General features: G+C 44.9%; 2 protein-coding genes across 3 annotated transcripts; one reads left to right on the top strand and one right to left on the bottom strand.

The window, feature by feature from the left end:
• The first annotated feature begins 6,591 nt into the window (after nt 1-6,591).
• LOC133926427 (kinesin-like protein KIN-14L) lies at nt 6,592-21,876 on the top strand. 2 transcript variants are annotated; one of them, XM_062372365.1, is made up of 12 exons: nt 6,592-6,994; nt 7,640-7,763; nt 8,175-8,261; nt 8,361-8,531; nt 8,685-8,791; nt 9,581-9,712; nt 9,849-10,027; nt 10,397-10,558; nt 10,728-10,819; nt 20,040-20,111; nt 21,433-21,488; nt 21,580-21,876. In XM_062372365.1, exons 1-7 carry the CDS (start codon nt 6,818-6,820, stop codon nt 9,930-9,932), a joined length of 882 nt encoding a protein of 293 aa, XP_062228349.1. In that variant the 5' UTR covers nt 6,592-6,817; the 3' UTR covers nt 9,933-10,027; nt 10,397-10,558; nt 10,728-10,819; nt 20,040-20,111; nt 21,433-21,488; nt 21,580-21,876. The 2 variants fall into 2 exon arrangements, with proteins under 2 accessions (XP_062228349.1, XP_062228350.1); XM_062372366.1 differs by lacking the exons at nt 9,849-10,027; nt 10,397-10,558; nt 10,728-10,819; ... (1 more) ...; nt 21,433-21,488; nt 21,580-21,876 and having other exon boundaries at nt 8,685-8,875; nt 9,581-9,714.
• LOC133927558 (uncharacterized) lies at nt 17,020-18,612 on the bottom strand. Its single transcript, XM_062374024.1, has one exon. It carries the CDS (start codon nt 18,610-18,612, stop codon nt 17,020-17,022), a length of 1,593 nt encoding a protein of 530 aa, XP_062230008.1.
• Nucleotides 21,877-22,654: the final 778 nt, after the last annotated feature.

The raw sequence follows: 22,654 nt of genomic DNA, 5'->3' as shown, positions 1-22,654 counted from the left end.
TTAAATTTGCGTGCATATCACTAACTTGCTATTTGTGTTTATGTCATTGGGCAATGACACAAAGAATATTAGGAGGCTAGTGACATATACACAATTACACCACCATATACACAAATAGCGAGTACGAGATGACATGTGAGCAAAGCAGCACATTCACATATATTTCTAAAAAAAGAAGATGCATAAAGCCTGTTGGAAGTTTAATTGCATGGTTTGAAATCATACCTTACTTCACATACATAAGACTATGTTATACGACCACATTACAGTTGTGAATAAGCCTTCTGATTCATGAGGGAGACACCATCCAAATAATTGAGCCTGATCCTGAATTGTAATGAAGTTGTACAAATATATTGTAGTTGAGTCATTTACCTTACTTTGGCATTTCAATTTACACACGGCCACGGATGGAGTTTTCCTTTATTTGTCTATAACTTTCATACGAAATATCAGTTTTTATTGCTTGCTCATACGAAATATCAGTTTTTATTGCTTGCTCATACGAAATATCAGTTTTTATTGCTTGCTCATACAAATGGGAACAATAGATGCAAACAACATATATTTTTTTACTGGGATTATATGCATCCACTAAATCAGAAAATGAGCTCTTAGCTTTCTTTCCGATTTCTCCTCTCATTCCTTGTTAACCGGTGTGCTCAGATTTGTTGTGCTGTGCTTCATCATTGGTGACTACACGGCTGGCTTGTTAGTTAGCTAGCCTTATTAGGATAAGGAAGACTTGCAGTAAACAGTGAGAATATTTCCTTTGTGCAATTAAATACTTAAAGTCTAGTTTTGAAAATGAACTGAATACGGATGCATAATTGTCTATCATACATGTTTTCATTTTTTTTTCTGTAAACACAAGCAAATATAAATGAATCAGGTGCAAAAACAATCATGAAAAAATGAAAAAAAATGGCCAAGAACATGTCTCATGTCAATTTATTCTTATGAGTAAATCCATTGTCCAATTATTACTTAATTTGAACAGTAAGAGTTGACAAGATTTTTAGTTCTTAATTGAACTTAAAATGACAATTTGTATCTACAGAACGTTATGAATTTTAAAATTTTATGACCATGTGATTGCCAAATTTTGAATTTGGCTGCTTGGATATGAATACGACCGGGTTGGAAAGCACCGAAAAATTGAACCGACCAGAAAGGTAAGAACATGCTCGCGCACAGACCGGAGGACTCCAAAAGCAAAGGATAATTTTAATTTTTTCGTGCACTACACGTGCTCCCTAGCCTGCTCTGCACAAAAAAGAACTGTAGTACTGAGTGAGAAATTGTTACACGCACCTGCTTCCATGGCAACTATGCCAGCCAGCTAATGGTGGGCATCTACTAGAGTTGTGGGAGTAGAGGTGGGGTGTGGGCTGTTTGGCTTGGTGCCAGGGTGTGCCAAGTCAAATTTTAGATTTGTTCTGAATTTTGCTCTCTATTTGGATTGTAGCCTAACTTTGATCTTGTCAAAAAAAAATGATCATGCCTAGCTACAGTTAATTGTGGAGGTGGGCAAGATTCCTACAGCAAAACTGTAACATCCTGAGTTTTAGCATTTTAGAAAATAGCAAAAATCACTCTAAATTAAAACTTTTTCTAATTATTAAACCAGTATAAAATCAAGAAAATATATATCTGAATATGTATATACTTGTATGTGTGTATTCAAAATATATTATTTGGCTAAGTATTCCAAAGATCACTGAATTAGTTTCTGAATTAATCGCTGTAATAAATTAAGCATGTGCATTTTTGGTTTGTTTGCTTTCGTGGTTCTTTGTGTGGTGATTCGAAGTGATTGCTTCTCAATTAGAATATGTTCTAGTTCCTTTCAGTAATTTTCTAATCCAAACCAATCCGAGAAAATCGATCTTCCAATCCAGCTAAAATATATAATTCAATTATTCAATTGAATTATCTCTAAGTAACTTTGGTCAACTCGAATTTGAATGTCTCTCAAATTCAATCTCAATCTTTATTCTTTTCAACTCAAATACAAATTGAATTCAATTCTCTTGAATTCAAACCTATCTCAAATCCTGATGTTTCCGGTTCAAATCTTTTCCTGATTCAAATACCCTTATTTGAACTAATGCCAAACTCAATTTTGAATCCAACTTCATATAGTCTTTTTGAATCAATCTCCAATTTCAAATTTTAAATTCAAATACCCCTAATTAAATTTAATCCTAAATATCTCAAATCCAGATTCATTCAAATCATCGCCGATTTCGTTTCTGAATGCAAATTCGATTCGTTTGAGATATACTCGGTTTGTTCAGAATTATCACACATCCCTTTTCCAATTCAAACTCATTTCAGATTATTGAGATGGAGATCAACCTCAATACAGTTGAAATTGACTAAGATCGCGTCCACGCCCGAGTTGTCTGTGGCATTAGGTTGCATCATTGTTCGCTCCGCTCCGCTGTAGGCTCTTCTATCCGGCTGGTCTGCTGTGGATCCTTATCCACCAGACCATCTTTTTGCGTCTTTAGGTAATTATTTTATTCGAACTATGTATTTGATATCATTCTGTTGAATTCTGTGCGTATCAGCTATTTGATCTAGGAACTGATACTGGAGGCACAAAAGAACGTGAGTCGTGGTCCTCATAAAAACGGTCACCTGGGGATTTGGCTATGTACGATGATCTGCTGGTTTCTTCTTTTAAATTCTTTGTATTTTGGATTTATGACCTTTAAACAACTATATTTTTTAAACCATGCATTTGATTTATAATCTGTTTGAATTTTTGCATTCCTTGCAATTTAATCTAAAAACAAGATCCATATTGACTATATTTAAAAATAAAAAATAATAGTGACATATAGACCTACATATCATATTAATAGTTTTAGCATTACTAAATTTAGTTTGGTCATAAACCAAACACCATCTATATAGTTCCAATTTTGGTCCTGCCCTAGTATTGCTCATGGCCATCATGGCCAAATTTTGGTCAGGCTCACTGGAGCCGTAAACCAAACATCCTAATATTTTAGGTGTTCTAGTTTAAGTATGGGAAGGGAAAAGGGGCAGGTAACAAATCCTTAGATCATCTCTAACGGATTTCCTTTGTGAAGGGGGATTTTTGTTTTTTTCAGCGCTCTAACGATTTTTCTTTACGAAAGAATTTTTAAGATCATTATTTCTACAACGAAATTATCTCTCATTTCTCTTTACAAATCTATTCGAAAAGAAACCGTTCAAAATGAGAAAAAAAAATAAAAGGAATAAAAAAGAAAGAAAATCAGAAAAAAATAAAATGAAGAGAAAATGGTTGGAGATGATCTTATTTCAAAATCTAACAGCTCGTAAGAGTGACCGAAATTATGAAAAGTCACCCTACAATTAAATATGAAATGTATTTCTAAGAGTAGGGTTCACAAGTCTTATAGGTGCAAGCGCAACTCCCAAAAGTAGTACTACCTAAGGTTTATCAGTACAATTACAATTCATTTATTCATTTATATCTCCAAACAGTTTTTCAAGGTTTGTGAATAAGTATTAAATAGCTTTCCGTTCTACTCCTATATATATATTACTATTAGTAGTAATGCCAGGTACACTCAGCAGTTACTCTCCTCACAACTTCTCTACCCTTCGCCCCACTCATGTACCCACCAATTTCAAATCACCGTCAGAAACGAACACCCATCAAGATTATCTCTAACTATATTTTTTCATTTTATTTCCTTTCTTTATTTTTTAATATATTTATTTTCTCTAATCTCTAATAGTTTCTCTTCGATCAAAATTGTAAAGAAAAAAGAGAATTCTATCTGAAGGGATAACCTTGAGAATTCTTTTGTAATAGACTATAAAAAAAATCGTTGAAAATGTAAAATCCCTAAATTTATCCTCTTCTCTCTCTTCTTTCTCTCTCCTCATCTCTCCTCCATCCCCTCCCCGTGACCCGTCTGCCACCGCCGCCTGCCGTGCCGCGCTGTCCCGTTGCCGCGTGCCGCGCTGGCAGTCCTCGCGCCCCATGCCGCCTCGCGCCCCGCGCGTCGCCCGGTCGCCGGGCTATATAAGAAGATGAACAGTGCCCTCCTCCACCTCACTCCCCCCCTCTCTCTCTCTCCCCGAGCCCCTCCGCCGCCTCGCCGCCTAACTTCACGCGTCGCCGCCGTTGAGCTCCCCGGCCCCCTTCTTCCCTTCCCTCTCCCCCCCTTTCCCTCCCCCCGTGAGCGTACCTGGGTCCCTCCCGTCGCCGGCCGCCGCCGCTCTCCGTCGCCCGGTCGCCGCCGCTTCTCGGCGTTGGGCCGAAGCCTTTTCCTCGGCCTGCCGCCACCCTCCAGCTGGTGAGGCCTGTCGCCGCTCGTCGCCCCTTCTCTCCCTCCCCCTCATGCTCTCCGCAGCCGAGTCGTCGGCCTCCTCTCCTCTCTCTCTCTCTGCTCTCTCTAATATCTCTCTCTCTGTAACCGACGAGTGGGCCCCTTTGTTAGCTGAGCCGAGCCGCCCGTTCGAAGCCAAGCCGAGCCCACCGACAGCCGAGCCGTGAGCCGCTGAGCCGAGAGCTGAGCCGAAAACCGAGCCTGAGCCGAGCCACGAGCTGAGTCCAATCCCGAGCCGACTCAGTAGAATATTCCGGGAATATTCTCCCTTTTTCTTTTTCTGAATTTCTCTCTCAGCAAAACTTTCGAAGCCCGTTTCTCCTCCGTCATAACTCCGTTTTCGTCGATTCTTCCACCGATATCCATCTAAAATCGAGATCTACCCAACCATGTTAATTTCATAATTTTTATAAATTGTTTAGTCCTTTGTTTTAATCGTTTAATTGATTGTGTGCCTATGTCGTTGTTGCGATTATTAGAGGAAGGAGCATTCGAGGAAGACCCCAAGGACCCGGAGTTTGAAGAAGGAGCAGACGAGAACTTCAACGAAGGCAAGTCCTACAACCGTTGATCATGTTAATCCTATGTTTTTAAATATAACCCGTAGAGCCGTTGTTACAAATAATAGGAGTATGTATGATTAAATTAATAGTTGTGATTTTTAAGAAAATACTATAATAGTTATGACCCAGCTTGTTTATCACATGCCTTGTCATTGTTACCTTTATTCCGTTGAAACCTTAGAGGGATCTTAACATCAACTATAATGATTGTTTGGATGAATGCTTGTTTACTAGCATGCTTAGGATTGCCTTGCTCAAAAGAAAGAACTAGATTATTTACATGTGATAATCATGCTTTTCAATGTAAAGTGATGTGTGCTTGGTGCGTGCGCGTGTAAAACTTATGTTCTTGGGAAAACTCTAGAGTAGTGTTGACGAGGGTGAGTAAGGTGCCCCACAAAGGTGGGAACTACCTTGGAGCAAGGTTCGCCTTGTGGTGTTCTTGCTGGGAGACTCTTGCCTCAGCCGTATAAGGACCGGTTCGCTGTGACATCTCACCTAGTATCCACTCGTACAACCACATGACATGTATGGACAGGACTTGACCTAACCCCTCTGACTTAGTGCGGTACCCACCCGGAGGCCGGTAGTGGCAATGGGGACCAGGAGAAGACTTGGGTAGTGTGTAGCCCAAAATCCGACTGGTGATATTGATTGAGGCTATATCAAAGCCTTGGAATTGCTAAGTGTTCCTTCCTGTGAATCTTCTAAGGCCCCTGGTATCTTAGTGCCCCATGGGTGGATATTGTGACTTCGTTGTGAGGTCGTTGCATCTCGTTATGACAGCTTCACCGGTTGCTAAGGTGGGAGCCTGTATATATCTTATGGGTAAAGTGTACAATCTCTAAGAGTGTTAAACCTATCCGGATAGTCGTGTCCTCGGTGAAGGACATGATATGGTTTGGTCACAATGATTAGCTTTTCGATGTGAGTATCTCCTTGGTGTGTGAGTGGGCTATGTGCCTGAGTTTTCGAAAAGAAGGATTTTGGCTTTGTGCCCTAAGCCTCCCGGACTATGTGTCCGCTGGCAAAAGACTTATGGAAACTGACGGGACGGATGTACTTCCCCTAGGACCGCCACCCCCTTAAGCTCAACTTATGTATTCTCTTCGGAAGTGTTTTTATTAAAGTTAGTCTTTGCAAAATGAACCTTGTATCAATAAAAATAGCTTTTCGCAAACCTAAAAGACTCTACAGCCTTATCCTTGATCTACCGTTAAGCATCTAATTTTCCCTCTTGAGGTAGGACTTGCTGAGTATCTTATATACTCACACTTGCTAATTGTGGATCCAGATGATCCAGAGGCCGACTTCGTCGAAAGAGAAGATGAAGATTAGAGAAGCCGGTTTCATCTGCACTCAAACTGCCTGTAGGGCATTTGTCGCTTTTATGTGTTTTCGCTGTGCTTTGAGGGTTTGTTAAATTATACCTACGGGCTTCTGCTGTAATGAACTCTGTGTTGTACTCTATTATCGTATTTATTCGATGTATGTCTGTGATGTCTATTTTTGTTGGAGTTCGTACGTAACAGCTACTTATCCAGGGATTGGTATGAGCTACACGAGGTGACCCCGAAGGAGGGATCCGACAGAAACGTTAAACAAAATAAAAATTTCATTATAAAAGGAATTGCAGGCCTTAAAAGAAAATCGTTGTAGATGGTCTTAGCCGAGGCGAGGCGACCCACCCCGAACAGAACGAAATGCGGAGGCGGAAAAAATTCTGCCCCCCGTCCTCTGCTCTTTCCCACGCTCGCGTCTCGCGAAGCGACAGATAGAGTAGAGGTGGCGGGCGCCTCCTCCGCCGTCCACCACCGCCACCTCCTCGGCTGCCCCCAAAAACCCCCCGGCTCCCTGCCCCCTCGCTATCTAGGGTTTCCGGCCGCGGTGGCGCCAATGACGGACACGCGCGGAGGCTGGTGCTGGGACGTGCCCGGGTTCGAGCCGCCGACGGCGATGCCGCGGGCGCCGCCTACCACCATGGTGCTCCGCCCCTCCGCAGGGGCACCCCGCGCGGCGGCCGGCGCAGTGCCTGTTGCCGACCGGCTCGGCCAGCTCGCGGACAGCGTCCAGGTGCTCGTCTTGCTCTGGAGTTTGGATTTGGTAACTGTGGTGCTTGTAGTGTGTCTGGGTAGGTGCTGAGTGTTTCCATCGATGAAGTATTTTGCATCGGTGGAGCGGGAAAATTGAGATAAATTTGTACAGTTCCCTTCACAGGTTTATGCATTGGGTGCACGAGTTGATTGGCGCAGTGATTTGGAGTCAAGCCCATGTGCTTTGGTTGGACAAAGATGATACTGTGATAGTGTGATGGGCTTTAATATTGTTCTATTGAATTAGTGTGTGATGGGAGGACACGATCCGTTGTGATTTCATTTAATGCAGATGTATTTATTCGATTCTTGTTCAGCATCAGAAGTGATGTAGCTACTTGATCAGCAGGAATGAAGGTGTGCAAAATGAGTTATAGAGCCAAAAAAATGTCTGGGATACACTGTTAATGTTTTGAAATATTTAAAGATAACTTGGATTCGGAATGTTAACACGGTTTTAACTTTTAAGTTTAGTATGTTTACTACCTGGGTTATCATGATAGTATCACATCAAATCTGATTTTTGGTCCATGATAGTGTATGTATTCAATTCGTGATCTTTTGTCTATCTGTGTTGGCATCTAGTCATTTGTGGTGAACTTACATTTTTAAACTCCGCTTGTAGCTTACTAGAGAGGACTGCTTGGAGCTTAGACAGGAAGCTAGCGACCTTCTTGAGTATTCTAATGCAAAACTGGGTCGTGTCACCCGCTATCTTGGATTTCTTGCTGCCAGAACTCGAAAATTAGGTAAGCTCAACATCTCATCTGCATGCCTTTCAGTAAACTGAAGCATTATCCTTGAGGGAGCACCCTTGATTGTTTGCGAAACTCTATTTTGTTTGTCTTCTATGTTTTGCCTTTGTTCATCTTGATTATGTTAATCATCCTAGTGTTTTCTTTCCACGGATTAGTAAGATGGGGCTTATAGGGCTCTTAGAATACGTAAACTGCTTCCAGTGGACACCATATGGTTGCTGGTGTCTGTGATACCCTGTTCTCCCAAGTTGTATACCAATCTATTGTAAAGGTGCCAGGGGGCTTACTGGCAAGCGCTAACTCTCATATTCCCAATGTCATGCTCTCGTTTGAGTTATCATCTTTGTGTTTTATATCCTTTTCCAATGTTTTCTGAGATTTATGTCCTTTTGTCTGGTTTAGATCAAACTGCCCTTGCGACTGAAGCTAGAATCACTCCTTTGATTCATGAGAAGAAAAGGCTTTTCGATGACCTGTTGACCTTGAAAGGTATATGACTATGTTCTTTACTGCCTGGCTTGCTCACATCTTTCACGTATGGTGTATTTTTAGTGCCATACCAAATTAATAATTATCAACATCTTGCAGCCAATGTCAAAGTGTTTTGTTGTAGCAGACCACTATTTGAAGATGAGGGTCCATCAATGATCGAGTTTCCAGATGATTTTACTATCCGTGTAAACACTGGAGATGAGTCTTTAACCAATCCTAAGAAGGATTATGAGTTTGATAGGGTATATGGACCCCACACTGGGCAAGGTAAGATAGGAGAAGTGGGGTTCTCATATATTTTCTTGTGAATGGTAGTTGTACAGCAATGTAGGATGCAACTCAAAGGTACCTTGATGGAATGCTATTTTTTGGTCATGTTATTTATTCTTATGCTGTTCTGTTATTCATTTTTTCTATCAGGTGAACTTTTCCATGATGTTCAACCATTTGTGCAATCTGCCCTGGATGGGTACAATATTTCCATATTTGCATATGGTCAGAGCCGCCCTGGAAAAACACAGACATTGGTACTCATCAACTCTTGTGTTGTAATTGTTTTCCCTGAACTCCCATACTTTAATATATGAAGCTGCTGACCTCAAACTAAAAAGGTAATTATTTAGGTTTTGTCTGGCATCATCCCGTGTTCCAGAAATCCTGTTTAACCTACTGTTTTGGATTGGGTCATGTGTGGGTTGTCTCTTTGCACCATATTAATCTTACTTGATATGGCAAATACTATCTTAAATACCTCTTCCATAGCACAGGGCTTCACAGCGCTGGAACCGTAAATGGAATCTTTTCGTGAAAGAGCTTGCATTATGAAATCTACTTCAGTCTGACACCCTTTGCTTTCTTACAACATGCAATCAATCAAAGTATATTTTCTTAGCTTGTGTTTAAACAGTAGCATACTATGCCTTGGTCCGTCGTGTAATTAATGTTGTCTTGCCAAAGAAAAAATATACTGGAGAGCTTTGAAAATGAAACGTAAGTGTTATCACTTGTGCACAATGTAACATAAGGGTGCTTCTGAAATGGCACTCTTATAAAGGTTTCAAGGGTAATTGTAGTATGTTATAGAGCTTTCATTGGTAATTCTAAAATACTAAAATCTGATTTCTACTCCTTGGATATCTATCTCACCTTGTCATCTTGTATCTGTATTCTACTTGAGCTCAGTCAGTGCTTTACACAAAGTATTGATATTTTTATGTCTTTCTGATGACTATATGCTTTCCGAGCTCTTTGCTGAAAAGTGGTTAAATACATGTTTGCAACACCTTTTACAAAAAAAAACCACGTGTTCTTTCCAGGAAGGATCTAGTCATTATCGTGGTTTATATCTGCGGAGCTTTGAAGAGCTGTTTGATCTTTCAAACTCGGATACTACTTCCACTGCACACTTCAACTTCTATTTTACTGCCTGTGAGCTGTACAATGATCAGGTGCCTGTGAGCTCTACAAATATTCTGTCACTGATTTTCTTTATGTTATTATGAAGACATGTCAAAGTGCGCATTTCCTTGAATGGACGTTATATATTATTTAAGGAGCTAAATATATGTATTATTTCCACCACAGGTCAGGGATTTGCTGTCAGAATCTAGGAGTACTGTCCCAAAAGTTCGTATGGGTGTGCAAGAATCCTTTGTGGAACTTGTGTAAGAGAAGGTTGAAAATCGACTGGAGTTTTCTAGGGCACTAAAGACAGCACTTCAAAATTGATCTGTTAATTCGCCAAGGGCCATGGTTTCTATCCTGTATGTGAGCATTTCCTGTTTTGTTTTGTTTTGTTTTTCATAGAATACTATCACTGTTTATATTAAACATCCTTATATGTGTTGGAGTTTTGTTTTTGTTTAACTCTTGGTATATGTGTTGTAATTGATCTGTTAACTCTTGGTGGCAGCTCCACTTGTTGCCGATTATTTTAACATGGCACACTTTCCTTTGTTCTCAGCAGTTGAATTATAGGCTTTTAATACTCTGTTTTGTTACTTTTTGTTGCTCCATTTCCTTCATCATCTTAACCTGTCCACTGAAATTTTAATTGTTTGGTTTATTGTTTTATTCTTTATTTTCCTTTCACTTAGTTTCTTACAAATCCTAGAAACTATGTTTTCTTTCAGGATTATTACCATCCATATACACTACAGAAACTGTGTGACAGGAGAGCACCTGTACAGTAAGCTTTCTCTTGTGGATTTGCCAGCAAGTGAATGCCTGGTTGAAGAAGATGCCAATAGGGATAGCGTAACAGATTTTTTGCACATCTCAAAGTCACTTTCTGCGTAAGTAGCTTAATTTGAGACCATGTTTCTAGTTTTCTGTTTGTTTTGATCATTGGCTATTTGATTCCGAGTAAACTGATCCTTTGTTATGTGGACACTACCTTTGATGGTGCATTTTTTCTTTATTTCCTTGTATATAAAGTTTCCCTGTGATTTTTTTTCTGCATAGGCTAGGTGATGCGTTAGCCTCTTTAAGTGCAAAAAAGGAGCCAGCTCTATCTGGAAATTCAAGAATCACACAAATCTCAGCTGACTCTCTAGGTAATTTCCTACTTGGTGATAGCAGAGGAAATCACGTGAGATTGAGATAGATTTCTGGAGATAACACAGGTTACATATATAGGCCAACAACCGATCCTATCCTCCTCAAGATTTATGGAAATAGGATCAAGGGAGGGCACGGTTGGAGGCTAGGCGTGATTTCCGCATGCAGGCCAACAGAAGGCGGCGCATGCAAGCCCTAGGCTAACTAATCCAGGATTGCTAACACCCCCCCCCGCAGTCTAATCGTCGGCCTGAACGGCATTTAGACTGGATCGAAATTCGGAGAACACCGAAGTGGACAATCCTTTGGTGAAGATGTCGGCGAACTGAGAAGTCGTCAGGACATGAAGAACACGAACATCACCGATGGAGACTCGTTCACGGACGAAGTGGAGGTCGATCTTGACATGTTTCGTACGTTGATGCTGAACGGGGTTCGTGGACAAGTATACAACACTGACATTGTCGCAGTAAACGAGAGTGCTCCTAGTTAGGGGATTGTGAAGCTCCTGCAAAAGCTGACGGAGCCAGCACGCCTCTGCAACACCATTGGCCACGACCCTATACTCAGCCTCAGCACTGGATCTGGAGACCGTGTTCTGTCGCTTCGAGGACCATGAAACCAGATTATTGCCAAGGAACACGGCATAGCCTGAGGCGGACTTGCGTGTATCCGGGTAACTTGCCCAGTCAGCGTCGGAGTAGACCACCAGCTCCGAAGGTGTAGAGCGACGAAGAAGGCCATGATCAAGAGTACCACGCAGGTAGCGCAAAATGCGTTTGATGGCTGACAAGTGAGGCTCACGAGGATCATGCATGTGAAGACACACCTGCTGAACGGCATATGAAATGTCCGGCCTAGTGAGCGTGAGATACCGCAGAGCATTGGCAAGGCTGCGATACTGAGTGGAATCACTGACAGGGGCACCGGCTTCTGCAAACAACTTGGCGTGGGTATCAACTGGGGTATTGCAAGGCTTACAATCAGTCATACCAGCTCGCTCAAGAACATCAAGAGCATACTGGTGTTGAGATAGGAATAGTCCACCAGAACGCCGCTGAACAGAGATGCCCAAAAAATGATGCAGTTCACTAAGATCCTTCATTGAAAATTCCGTCTGTAGGGCGGAGATGGTGCTATGCAGGAGGGAGGTGCTGGACGCAGTGAGTAAAATATCATCCACATACAGTAACAAGTAGACGGTATCTGATCCCCGACGATAGATGAACAGAGAAGTGTCAGACTTAGCCTCAACAAAACCAAGGGACAGTAGGTATGTGGCAAAACGATTGTACCAAGCACGTGGTGTCTGCTTCAGTCCATAGAGGGACTTGTTGAGGCGGCAGACATGATCAGGATAAGTGACATCAACGAAACCAGTGGGCTGACAATAGTATACTGTCTCTGTCAATGTGCCGTGCAAAAAGGCGTTCTTGACGTCAAGCTGATGAACAGGCCAATCCTGGGAAAGGGCCAGAGAGAGAACTGTGCGGACTGTAGCAGGCTTGACCACGGGGCTGAAAGTCTCATCGTAGTCAACACCCAGCCGTTGTGTGAAACCACGAAGAACCCAACGAGCCTTGTAGCGATCCAAAGTACCGTCCGCATGAAATTTATGCTGAAAGATCCACTTGTCGGTAACCACGTTTGCATTGGATTGGCGGGGAACAAGATCCCATGTGGTTCGATAGCAACGCGACATACTCTTCTTCCATAGCACCACGCCAATTAGGATCGGCAAGGGCGCTTCGGTATGTCTTCGGAATAGGAGAGAGCGGCGTGCTGTGAAAAGCTGCGGGGTGACGAAATCCGAGCTTCCCCCGAGTCACCATGGAGTGCTGATTCTCCACCGGGGGTATGGGAACCACGCCTGGTGGGTCGCCGCATGCACAGGTCGCACGGGGCCGTGAATAGCACGGCGCAAGTAGACTTTGCTGAAATCCCAGGCGGGCAACACGAGTGGGGCCACACGTGGCTGCTCAGGCGCAGGCTGTGGTGCCGCGCGTGGTGAGGCTACCTCTGTGGCCGCGTGTGATGTGGATGGCGCTGTGGTGCCGCGCGTGGCAAGGAGGCCTCTGTGGTCGCGCGTGATGCGGATGGCGCCTCGCCTGGCGCGGGTGAAGCGCGCGTGGTGAGCCCACCTGGGCCGCACGGGGACCCAGCAGTCACAGGCACAGGCGAGTCCATGCATGCGGCCAGCGGCACCTGGACCTCAGCTGGCGTGGGCGGGGTTGCAGCAGCCGCAGAGGGTGAGGTTCCTGGCACCGTGGGCTGTTCCGCGGCATGGCGTGGTGGTCCTGCAGGAGGTGGTCCAGGTGGTCCAATAGGAACCACCTGAGCCTCCAACTCAGACAAAAAATCAAAGTTGTTAGTGGAAGGCTGAGACTGCGACTCGGAAAAGGGGAAGGTTGTTTTGTCGAAGATCACATGGCGAGAGATGAGAACTCTATTTGACGAAAGATCAAGACATCGGTAACCTTTGTGATTCGAGGAGTAACCAAGAAAGACATACCGTGTGGAACTGGGAGATAGTTTGTGAGAAGCAGTTGCCGATAAGTTGGGATAACATGCACAGCCAAAAACACGAAGGTGTGTGTAGGAATGATGTGAGTCAAAAAGGGCAAAGTGAGGGGTGGCGTGTGCTAGAGTTTTGGTGGGTAGGCGGTTCAACAAGTATGTAGCGGTGTGGAGTCCCTCGACCCAATAGGATGCGGGTAGCGATGCTTGAAAAAGCATGGAGCGAACAATGTTGTTGATGGAGCGAATCATGCGTTCAGCCTTGCCGTTCTGCGGGGATGTGTATGGGCAAGACATCCGTAGAAAGACTCCATGGGTGAGGAAGAAAGAGCGAGTAGACGAGTTGTCAAACTCGCGGCCGTTGTCACACTGAATGCTCTTGATGGTGCAGCCGAACTGGGTTGACACGTAGGAGAAGTTAGTCAATGTAGAGAAAGTTTCTGACTTCCGATGCAGGGGAAACGTCCAAAGAAAATGCGAGCAATCATCAAGAATGACTAAGTAATACTTATATCCGGACACACGCAACAGGAGAGGTTCACAGATCGCAGTGAACTAAGTCAAAATTCTTGAGAGCACGAGAGGAAGAGCTATCAAATGGCAAACGAATGTGACGACCAAGTTGACATGCATGACAAATAGGGTCATTAGTGCTTTTATTACACTGAATGGCAGAAGTGCTAGTGAGTTTGGACACAGCTTCATGACTAGGATGTCCAAGGCGACGATGCCAAAGGGAAGCAGGGACACTGGCGACAAGAGCACATGGCGATGAAGGAGACGCTGGTGGGTGCAAAGAGTAGAGAGGCTCGGAGCTATTGCACCTGACGATCACGTTCCTGGAGCGAAGATCCTTCACAGAGAGGCCAAGTGGGTCAAACTCAATAGAACAATTATTATCGGCAGTGAACTGACGAACAGATATAAGATTCTTAATAATGTTGGGTGCAACAAGGACATCATTAAGATAAAAGGGATCAGGTAAAACTGTATGACCAGCAGATATGACAGGTAAGACAGATCCATTTCAAACAATGATAGATGAAGGGTACGAGGAACGTGGTGGGTGGAACAAGGAGATGTTACCGGTGTTGGGAGTCATGTGATTGGAGGCGCCAGAGTCCATGACCCAATTAGTGATAGCAGGGGGATTGAGAGTTATTGTGCTAAAGGAGTTAGCCAAAGACCGTTGATCCCAAGAGCCGGACCAAGGCGTCCAGGAGGGCGACGAGGCCTGAACCTGCATCTACTACGGCGCAGGGAGTGGCTGCTGTATGGGCCACTGCTGCATTGGCGTGTGCTGTAGAGCGGAGAGACCGGGTGGCACCAGAGGAGGCCCATAGGGACCCGCGGCCACCATTAAGGCCTGCTGGTGCCGCTGCGTGTTGTGGGCCGGCCCAGGTCGGACACCCTGCTGCTGCTGCGGTCCGCAGGCCTGTTGCTAAGCGCCAGAGTTCGGACCAGGCCACATCTGAATGGAGCTCGTCCAGGGGTTCCAAAACGACGGCTAGGGGGCGCTGCCCTTGCCGCTGTTGCCGCGGCGGCGACGACGACCGGAGGTGGGGGGGGGGGGGTTGCCACTGGTGGAGTTGCCGGCAGGGCGGTTTGACCCGCTGCCAGTCGGGGCCGTCGAGGTGCTGCCGGCGGGGTAGCCTGAGGAGGCCGGAGAGGGCGTTCGGGACCCCTTGGGCGCTGAGGCGAGAAGGACTGTGGAAGGCGTCGCTGGAGACCTGTGCATGGTGAGCTCCTCGAGGAGGTCATTGCGTACCTCGCTGAAGGTCGGGAAGGGATGGGATCGCTTCAGGAGAGCCGTCATGTGGTCGTACTTCTCGTTGAGGCCATGAAGAACGTTGAGGACGAGAGTTCGGTCGTGGATGATCTCGCTGAGGTCGTCGAGGGCATCTGCCATGCCCTTCATCTTGCGACAGTAGTCGGCGATGGAGAGCTCCCCTTGGACGATGATGCAGAACTCGGCGTCGAGATGGAGCGCACGAGTCTCGCGATTACCAAGGAATTGGTCTTCGATGCCGAGCCAGGCGTTGCGCGCCGTGGCGCCATAGACGCGCACAGTCTCCATGAGGTCTGTGGTGACCGTGCCGAACAGCCAGGACAACACGACTGCATCCATCCTGCCCCAGGATGGGATGTTGGGGAAGGCCGCGTTGGAGAGGACGTGGTCGGTGAGGGAGTAGCGCTTGAGGGTGAGGAGGACGAGATCGCGCCACCGATTGTAGTGCAAGGAGAGTGGGTCCAACACGAGTGGCACGAGGGCCTTGATGTTTTGGACGGACGTAGCCTGAGCGTGAAGGTTGGCGACGGCAGCAGCCTCGTAGAGGATGTTGGCGTCGTGTGGACCATCGCCATCGTCATCCTTGATGGGAGGGTCGACGCGGTCACGAGCTGTGGCAGCCGCGCGCTCAAGGTTTGCGGCGGCCACGCGTTCGTGCTCTAGAGTGTCGAGGGCGGCGCGCACACGGGCCTGTGCATCGGCAGCCGCTTTGGCGGCCGCATTGGCAGCGGCGACGAGCGCTTGACGCTCCATGGCAGCCTCCTAGTCCTGAGCTGCGGTGGCCGCGCACGTCTTGGCAGTGGCGGCATCAGTCTCGCATGTAGCGGCGGCAGCTCCAGGGGGTTCGGGCTCCATGTCGCGATGGGCAGCGATCGGCCGCGGCGGCGCGCGCAGCAAGAAAGGAATCAACGGAAGCGGTAGGTCACGGGATCGGGAAAGCCTCGTGATACCATGATAGCGGAGGAAATCACGCGAGATTGAGATAGATATCTTGAGATAACACAGGTTACATATATAGGCCAACAACCGATGCTATCCTCCTCAAGATTTATGGAAACAAGATCAAGGGAGGGCACGGTTGGAGGCTAGGCGTGATTTCCGCACGCAGGCCAACAGAAGGCGGCGCACGCAGGCCAACAGTTTGCTGACCCAAGTGTGTTGGGCAATCGTCGTGAGCCGCTGATCTAGAAGGAATTTCAGGCTAAAGTGATCAGTGCGAACAAAAAAGGATCACGACCACAAATATGGCCGCAAGTGGCGCACTGCCTTGACCAAGCCGATGAGCTCTCTTTCATACGTCGCCAGCTTGGCGTGATGTGGTGTGACGACACGATTGAAGAACGCGATAGGCCCGCCCTCTTGATGAAGCACTGCGCTGAATCTGGAGCTCGATGCGTCGCAATCGACGATGAAGCGTCGGCTGAAATCTTGTAGCTGGAGTATGGGCCCTTTCGCCAAGGCGTGCTGCAGGTTTTCGAACGCGTAGTCGGCCTCTAGTGATCACACGAAAGCCTCCTTCAAAAGCTGCGTTAGGGGCTGCTTGACAGCGCCATAGTTCTTGATAAACTTGCGGTAGTAGCCTGTTAAGTCGAGGAAGCCCTTGAGTGTGCGCACGGATGTTGGTCGCGGCCATGCCTGCACTACCTCAATCTTTGCTGGGTCCATGGCCACCCCTTGATGCGAGATAATGCGGCCCAAGTACGAAACTGAGGCCTCACCGAAGATGCATTTGGAGAGCTTGAGGTAGAGCTTGTTGTTGCGTATCGCTTGGAACACCATGCGCACATGCTGGAGGTGCTCGGCTCAGGAGGGGCTGTACACGAGGATGTCATCAAAGAACACAAGGACAAACCGACGAATGAACGGCTTGAGGACGTCGTTCATCAAAGCCTAAAATGTCAATGGCGCATTTGTCGAGCCGAACAGCATGACCAAGAATTCAAAGTGGCCATGGTGGGTGCAAAATACCGTCATCTCGATGTCTGCTGGGTGCATCAGCACTTGGTGATAGCCGCTATGAAGGTCCAGCTTGGAGAAGAAGCAGGCACCCTTCAACTCATCTAGCAATTCGTCGATGATGGGTATTGAGAATTTGTCTTTGACTGTCTTAGCGTTGAGGGCTCTATAGTCGACGCAAAACCACCAGCTGTTGTCGTGCTTGTGGACGAAGAGGACCAGAGAGAAGAAGGCTGATGTGCTCGGCTGGATGAGGCTGTGTTGCAGCATGTCGATCTTGTCCTTGAGCAATTGAGGATACCGGTAAGGTCGCACGGCGATGGGCGCCGTGTCCGGAAGTAGATGGATCCGGTGATCGAACCGGCGTGCTAGGGGAAGACCTTGCGGTTCTTCGAAGATGTCTGCAAAGAGCAACAGCTGCAAGAGATCGATCGGTGCTGTTGTGTGCAGACTTGGTGTCGAACCCGTGGCCACCTCGAACCACTTGACCTGGTGTTCGTGCCGCCAGAACGCAAGGGTGAGTTGCTCAAAGTCCCAAAGGATAGGCCTGAGCGTTCGCAACCATTGACACCCGAGGATGACATCATATTTGTCCAATGGCAGCACGTAGAGATCCATGCAGAATGCCTCACGATCAATGTAGACGGCGATGTCGTGGCAGATTCCGGCGCTGGTGATCTTATCATCGTTGGTCACCCCGATGCTGAGGCCGGGCATGGGAATGGGTGCTAGCCCGGCACGACGTGCTGCGTCCTCGACGACAAAGGAGTGGGTGGAACCGGAGTCCACCAGGGCGCAGAGCGGTGCACCGGCAACGTGAGCAACGAGCTGCATCGTAGTGCTTGTCTGAATGCCGATGAGCGCGTTGAGGGAGATCTCGACCGTGTCGTCGTGGTAGTTATCCTCCATCGTGAAGCCTTCATCAAGCTCGAGCAGGTAGATTCCTTTCATAAAGCTAAAGCAATGTTTGAGGTGGTCTTGGGAGAACTTCTCCGGACAATTGAAGCAAAGGCCCTTTTCGCAGCGCTCGATCATCTCCGCCGGGGAAAGGCGGGAGAAGCGCGTGCCCAATTCTGGAATTGTCCGCGTTGTTGGTGAGGTCGTCGTGTTGGGTAGGGCTGGTGGTGTCGGGACCCTCGGCGCAGTCGGTGTGGCGCGTGGTGGATGGGCGGAGCGGGCTGAGGAGTGCAGGGTATCATCGTCGAGCTCGAGCCGCCGTTTGAAGGTGCGCGCTAAGGCCATCTTATCCTCCAATGTAGGTGGTTGGTGCAGCTCTACGTCTATGCGCAGTGGATTGCACAATCCAGCGGTGAAGATGTCGATTTGTTGTTGCTCAATGACGTTGTCGCAGACGGCCAGGAGTTGCAGGAACTTCTCCTGGTAATCCGCCACCGATCCAAAACGACGCAGATGGGTGAGCTCGCCGAACGGGTTGCTTTGGCGAGAGGACCGAACCACGTGTTGACGAATTCGACGAACTGAGGCCAAGTGGGTACGCTGCGGTTGCGCTCCAAGCGGTAGTACCATTGTTGCGCAACGCTGGTCATGTAATAGGAGGCTAGCCATACCCGTTCCTCCTCTGGTGTTTGTTGCGCCTGGAAGAACGGTTCGTAGCGATGAAGCTAGGTAATCGGAGCTTGTGGATGATCGGCGTAGAACGTTGGACGCGAACTCCAGACACCGCAGATGGCGTGTGTTCTTGCCGGTCATCGTTGTCCTTCGTCCTGGACGATCCTGACCCGTTGCTGTTGCCGAGCTAGTTGCTCTGCAGGTGATTCACGGCCACATTCAGGGACACGTATTGGGTCTTGACATGTTGGATCTCGGCGGTGTTGGCCTCGACCACCGAGAGGAGCTTGTCCAGCTTGGAGGACAAGGACTTCAGATCGGCGCCTGTATCCCCCATTGATGGATGATGACTAGGAAGAACAAGGTGGCAGCGCAAGACAAGGTGGTGGGTAGGCGCAGGACCGATGAGGTCTCTGATACCAATATGATACGGCTGGGATTGGAGTGAATTAGCAAAGGAAGATAAGAACTCGCCCTTCGTAGAGGCTCTAAGCCTAATTGATCTTCTATTGCCTGAAAAACGTCTGATCATGCCGTTGCCCATTAAATAGAGCCAGCCCTAACGAATTCCCTTAACCAACTCAATCTCAACTAATCAACCGACTCAACAAGCTGTCTACTTATTCTATTGATTCTCCTAACAACCAAACTAATTGGAACTAAACTCCAGAACCTATCTTTAGCCACTTTTTTTGCCGCCTGGGTCTTCTCCGCGCGCCTCCTGCGCTGGTAGTGGCACCCAACAAAGGCGTCCACAACAGTTGAACCATTAGGTTGCATGATTGAATATATCCTACAGATGGTATAGTATCACTGCTTGGAGCGATTTCCATTGAGCTTAGGGGTTTCCATTTTAGCAGGTTTTTGTCAACTTCAGAAGTAGAACAAGTTTTTAATGGTATGGGTGGTTTTTTTTTTCATGTTGTCATCCCCATATAATATACTTGTTACGAACCTGGTTTTTAAATTGAGCCAAGGTGACCTACCAGCTTGATTCTGACTGCTCGGCTTTTTACGTTTGCTTTGTTATCTCAATTTACAAGATTAGAGGAGCTCTGTTCACACCGTGTTACAATTTTATTCTAAAAGCTTTGACGGAGTATATGATCTATTTCTATATTTTTTGCTAATTAAGAAGTTGAAGGTTCGCTACATTCCACTGCTACTATTCTTGCAAAGATTCTTGTCATGATTGTGTGTTATACCATACCAGTTGATGCATGATTTGTCTGTTCTTTATGTTTAAGGTAGCACAATTCGTTTCTGTCGACCTGCTGTTGAAACTTCTTGTTTTCTTACGTTTGATATAAATTTCTTTTGTAGAACCTTCGTTTGTTTTATCTCATTTTTACGAACCATCTTTTTCTTTGCCTTAACAAATGCAGAAACTGCATGAAGAGAACGAGAAGCTGTGTAACAGACTCACAGAGAAGTCGGGATTAGGAAGCTTGCCACAGGTGTTGCCAAATATTCTTTATTCCATTACTGTGCTCTGCATACTGAACTGCCATCCTGCATGTGGAAAGGCTTAAAGATTCATGGCACATTGTGATGTGACTGAGATGTTTGTAGGGCTTCTCGAGGCAACTTTCCCTGCACTTGTATTAAGGGAAACAGCAAAAGATTCGATGCTCTAAAATCTGCAGTTGTGGCTTTACTAAGAGCGATGGTCAATATCTTTCATTACTTATGGTGTCTATTGTGTACCCAAATTGTGTTTATGAAACCCAGAATTGGTGCCTGACATATTTTTTGCTCATTTAAGTTGACTGATTTAGTAAACATAACTTTGGTGCATATTAGAATATTGCACCTAATTCACCTGTTGCTGCTTGTTCCTCTTCAATTTTGCATAAACATGAATTCTGACTGAATAATCTATTACATATATTATAGGGCTAAAATCGGAGGCCAACCAGGGGTTGATTCACTGTATATACTGTAGTAGTGGGTCCCACGTACATATATATATGGTTACATATACATATACATTATATGTATATACATATCTATACGTATACATATATATGTATACATGTATTTACACATATAATATAATTTTCATTTTCGAGAAATTCCAGGAAAATGTCGAAATGAATATTAGTTATATTGATAAATCAGCTGAAATAATCTAAAATGCAAAGAAAAATATCTAAAACTCAAAAAAATATGAAACAAATTTTGTTAAGTTCGTATTAATATCGTCTACATATTAAAATTATGTGCATGCATGAAAGTACTACTGTTTTCCTTATAGTTAAATGAATTTGTTAAATATTGATAAATTCATAAATAAATATTGAAATGTCTAAAATTAGTGAACTCAATTTTTTTTATTCTTTTGTCATACTCTGTGCAACAAAAAAATGGGCACGGCATAGGCGTGCCAATCCGCCTAGTGTTCCTTGAACTTTTAAAATAAGGTTGTTAGTTTGTAGATATTTAGCATTGACATGGGAGTTGCAGTTACTGTCTTCTTTTTTTTCCCACACTCAAATATCTTGTCTTGTATGCTGAACTGGGCAACGCTAAAAAGCTTTTATTTATAAGAGCTTTTTTACCATCCTTGGAGAGGTACCAGGAAGTACCACTGATTGTAACTTGAGAGGTACTAAAAATTGGTGCCTCTTGTTACCTTTCCAAGGACCGGACAAAAGCTCTATTTATAAACAGTGATTATGATAAAATTTGTGCTTAGAGTATGGGAATATGTGACCTATTGGTACCTGTGTTCCCAAAAAAATTCAATGAGGTTCTCATGTGTAACTACTTTCATAGGCATCAAGCCCATATGCAAACAAGCTAACTAATGCTCAGGGGAGGGAGATAGGCAGGTAAAAACTGCTACACGTGAATCAGTCAATATTACTGAGTGTAAAGATCGTTAAGACGTAATGGAGTTGCAATTTACCGCTCTATCTGCAGGAGTGAAGCACCAAAAGCCAATCGCCAGATGTGTTTGCATCACCAGTGTCTCAGGATAAAACTGGAAACAGCGGAGCTATTGTGAAATCAAGCAATGAGAGAGCAAAAACTACGCCTGCTGGGGAGTACCTTACATCTGCACTGATGGATTTTGATCCTGACCAGTTTGAGGGATTTGCTGCAATAGCTGATGGTGCTAATAAGCTTTTGATGCTGGTAATTAATACCACCCCAACAGAAACTATTCATATTGGACTTACTGTATTTTTGTTCCTCATAACTAAGCAAGTTTCACCTCTTCCATTCCATTGTTTTATTCCCGAATATGATTAACTAATCTTGCATAGCACTAAAAACAAAGGTAACCATCCATAGGTTTATTCAAGCTGTGAGCCATAGTGATCCTCCACATCTGTTAGTCATTGGGTAGTTTGATGATCTTTTTGTTCGTCATTAGAGTTTGAAAATGCAGTAGCTAACATGATACTTCTGTGTGGTGGTATTTGGTAGATGTTCTTATCTAACCAAATCTGTACTAAACAAGATATTCTGCCAAGGAGCAGATGGCTACGATTTAGCCATATATATATATATATATATATATATATATATATATATATATATATATATATATATATATATATATATATATATATATATATATATATATATATAGGAAAACTAGTATGTACTCCTGGGTGTATGTACTCCCACCTCTCATATACTACTTTTACACATGAGTTATACTTCTTTATCACTTTAAATATACTTTATTAGTAATTATAAGATACTACAATACAAATCCCACGAAAATTTTTATGAAATTCTATGAATTTTATCTTAATTTGCGTATATACTTCTTTTATGTATAAAAAAGAGTATATAGCAAAAATAAAAGACTAACATTGAATTTTTTTTCATACAACTCATATTGGAGTATCTTAGAATTAGTATTAGAGTATACTAAAAATGATAAAAGAGTATAAAGTATTTGTTTAGATGGTATATTGCATGTGGGAGTACATACTCCTAGGAGTATAGAATAGGTGTCCTATATATATATATATATATATAA

Source organism: Phragmites australis, chromosome 8 (genome assembly GCF_958298935.1).
Source record: "Phragmites australis chromosome 8, lpPhrAust1.1, whole genome shotgun sequence".
Lineage (NCBI taxonomy): Eukaryota > Viridiplantae > Streptophyta > Magnoliopsida > Poales > Poaceae > Phragmites > Phragmites australis.
Note: the sequence above shows the minus strand (reverse complement) of the source record. Positions and strands in the feature narration are given on the sequence as shown.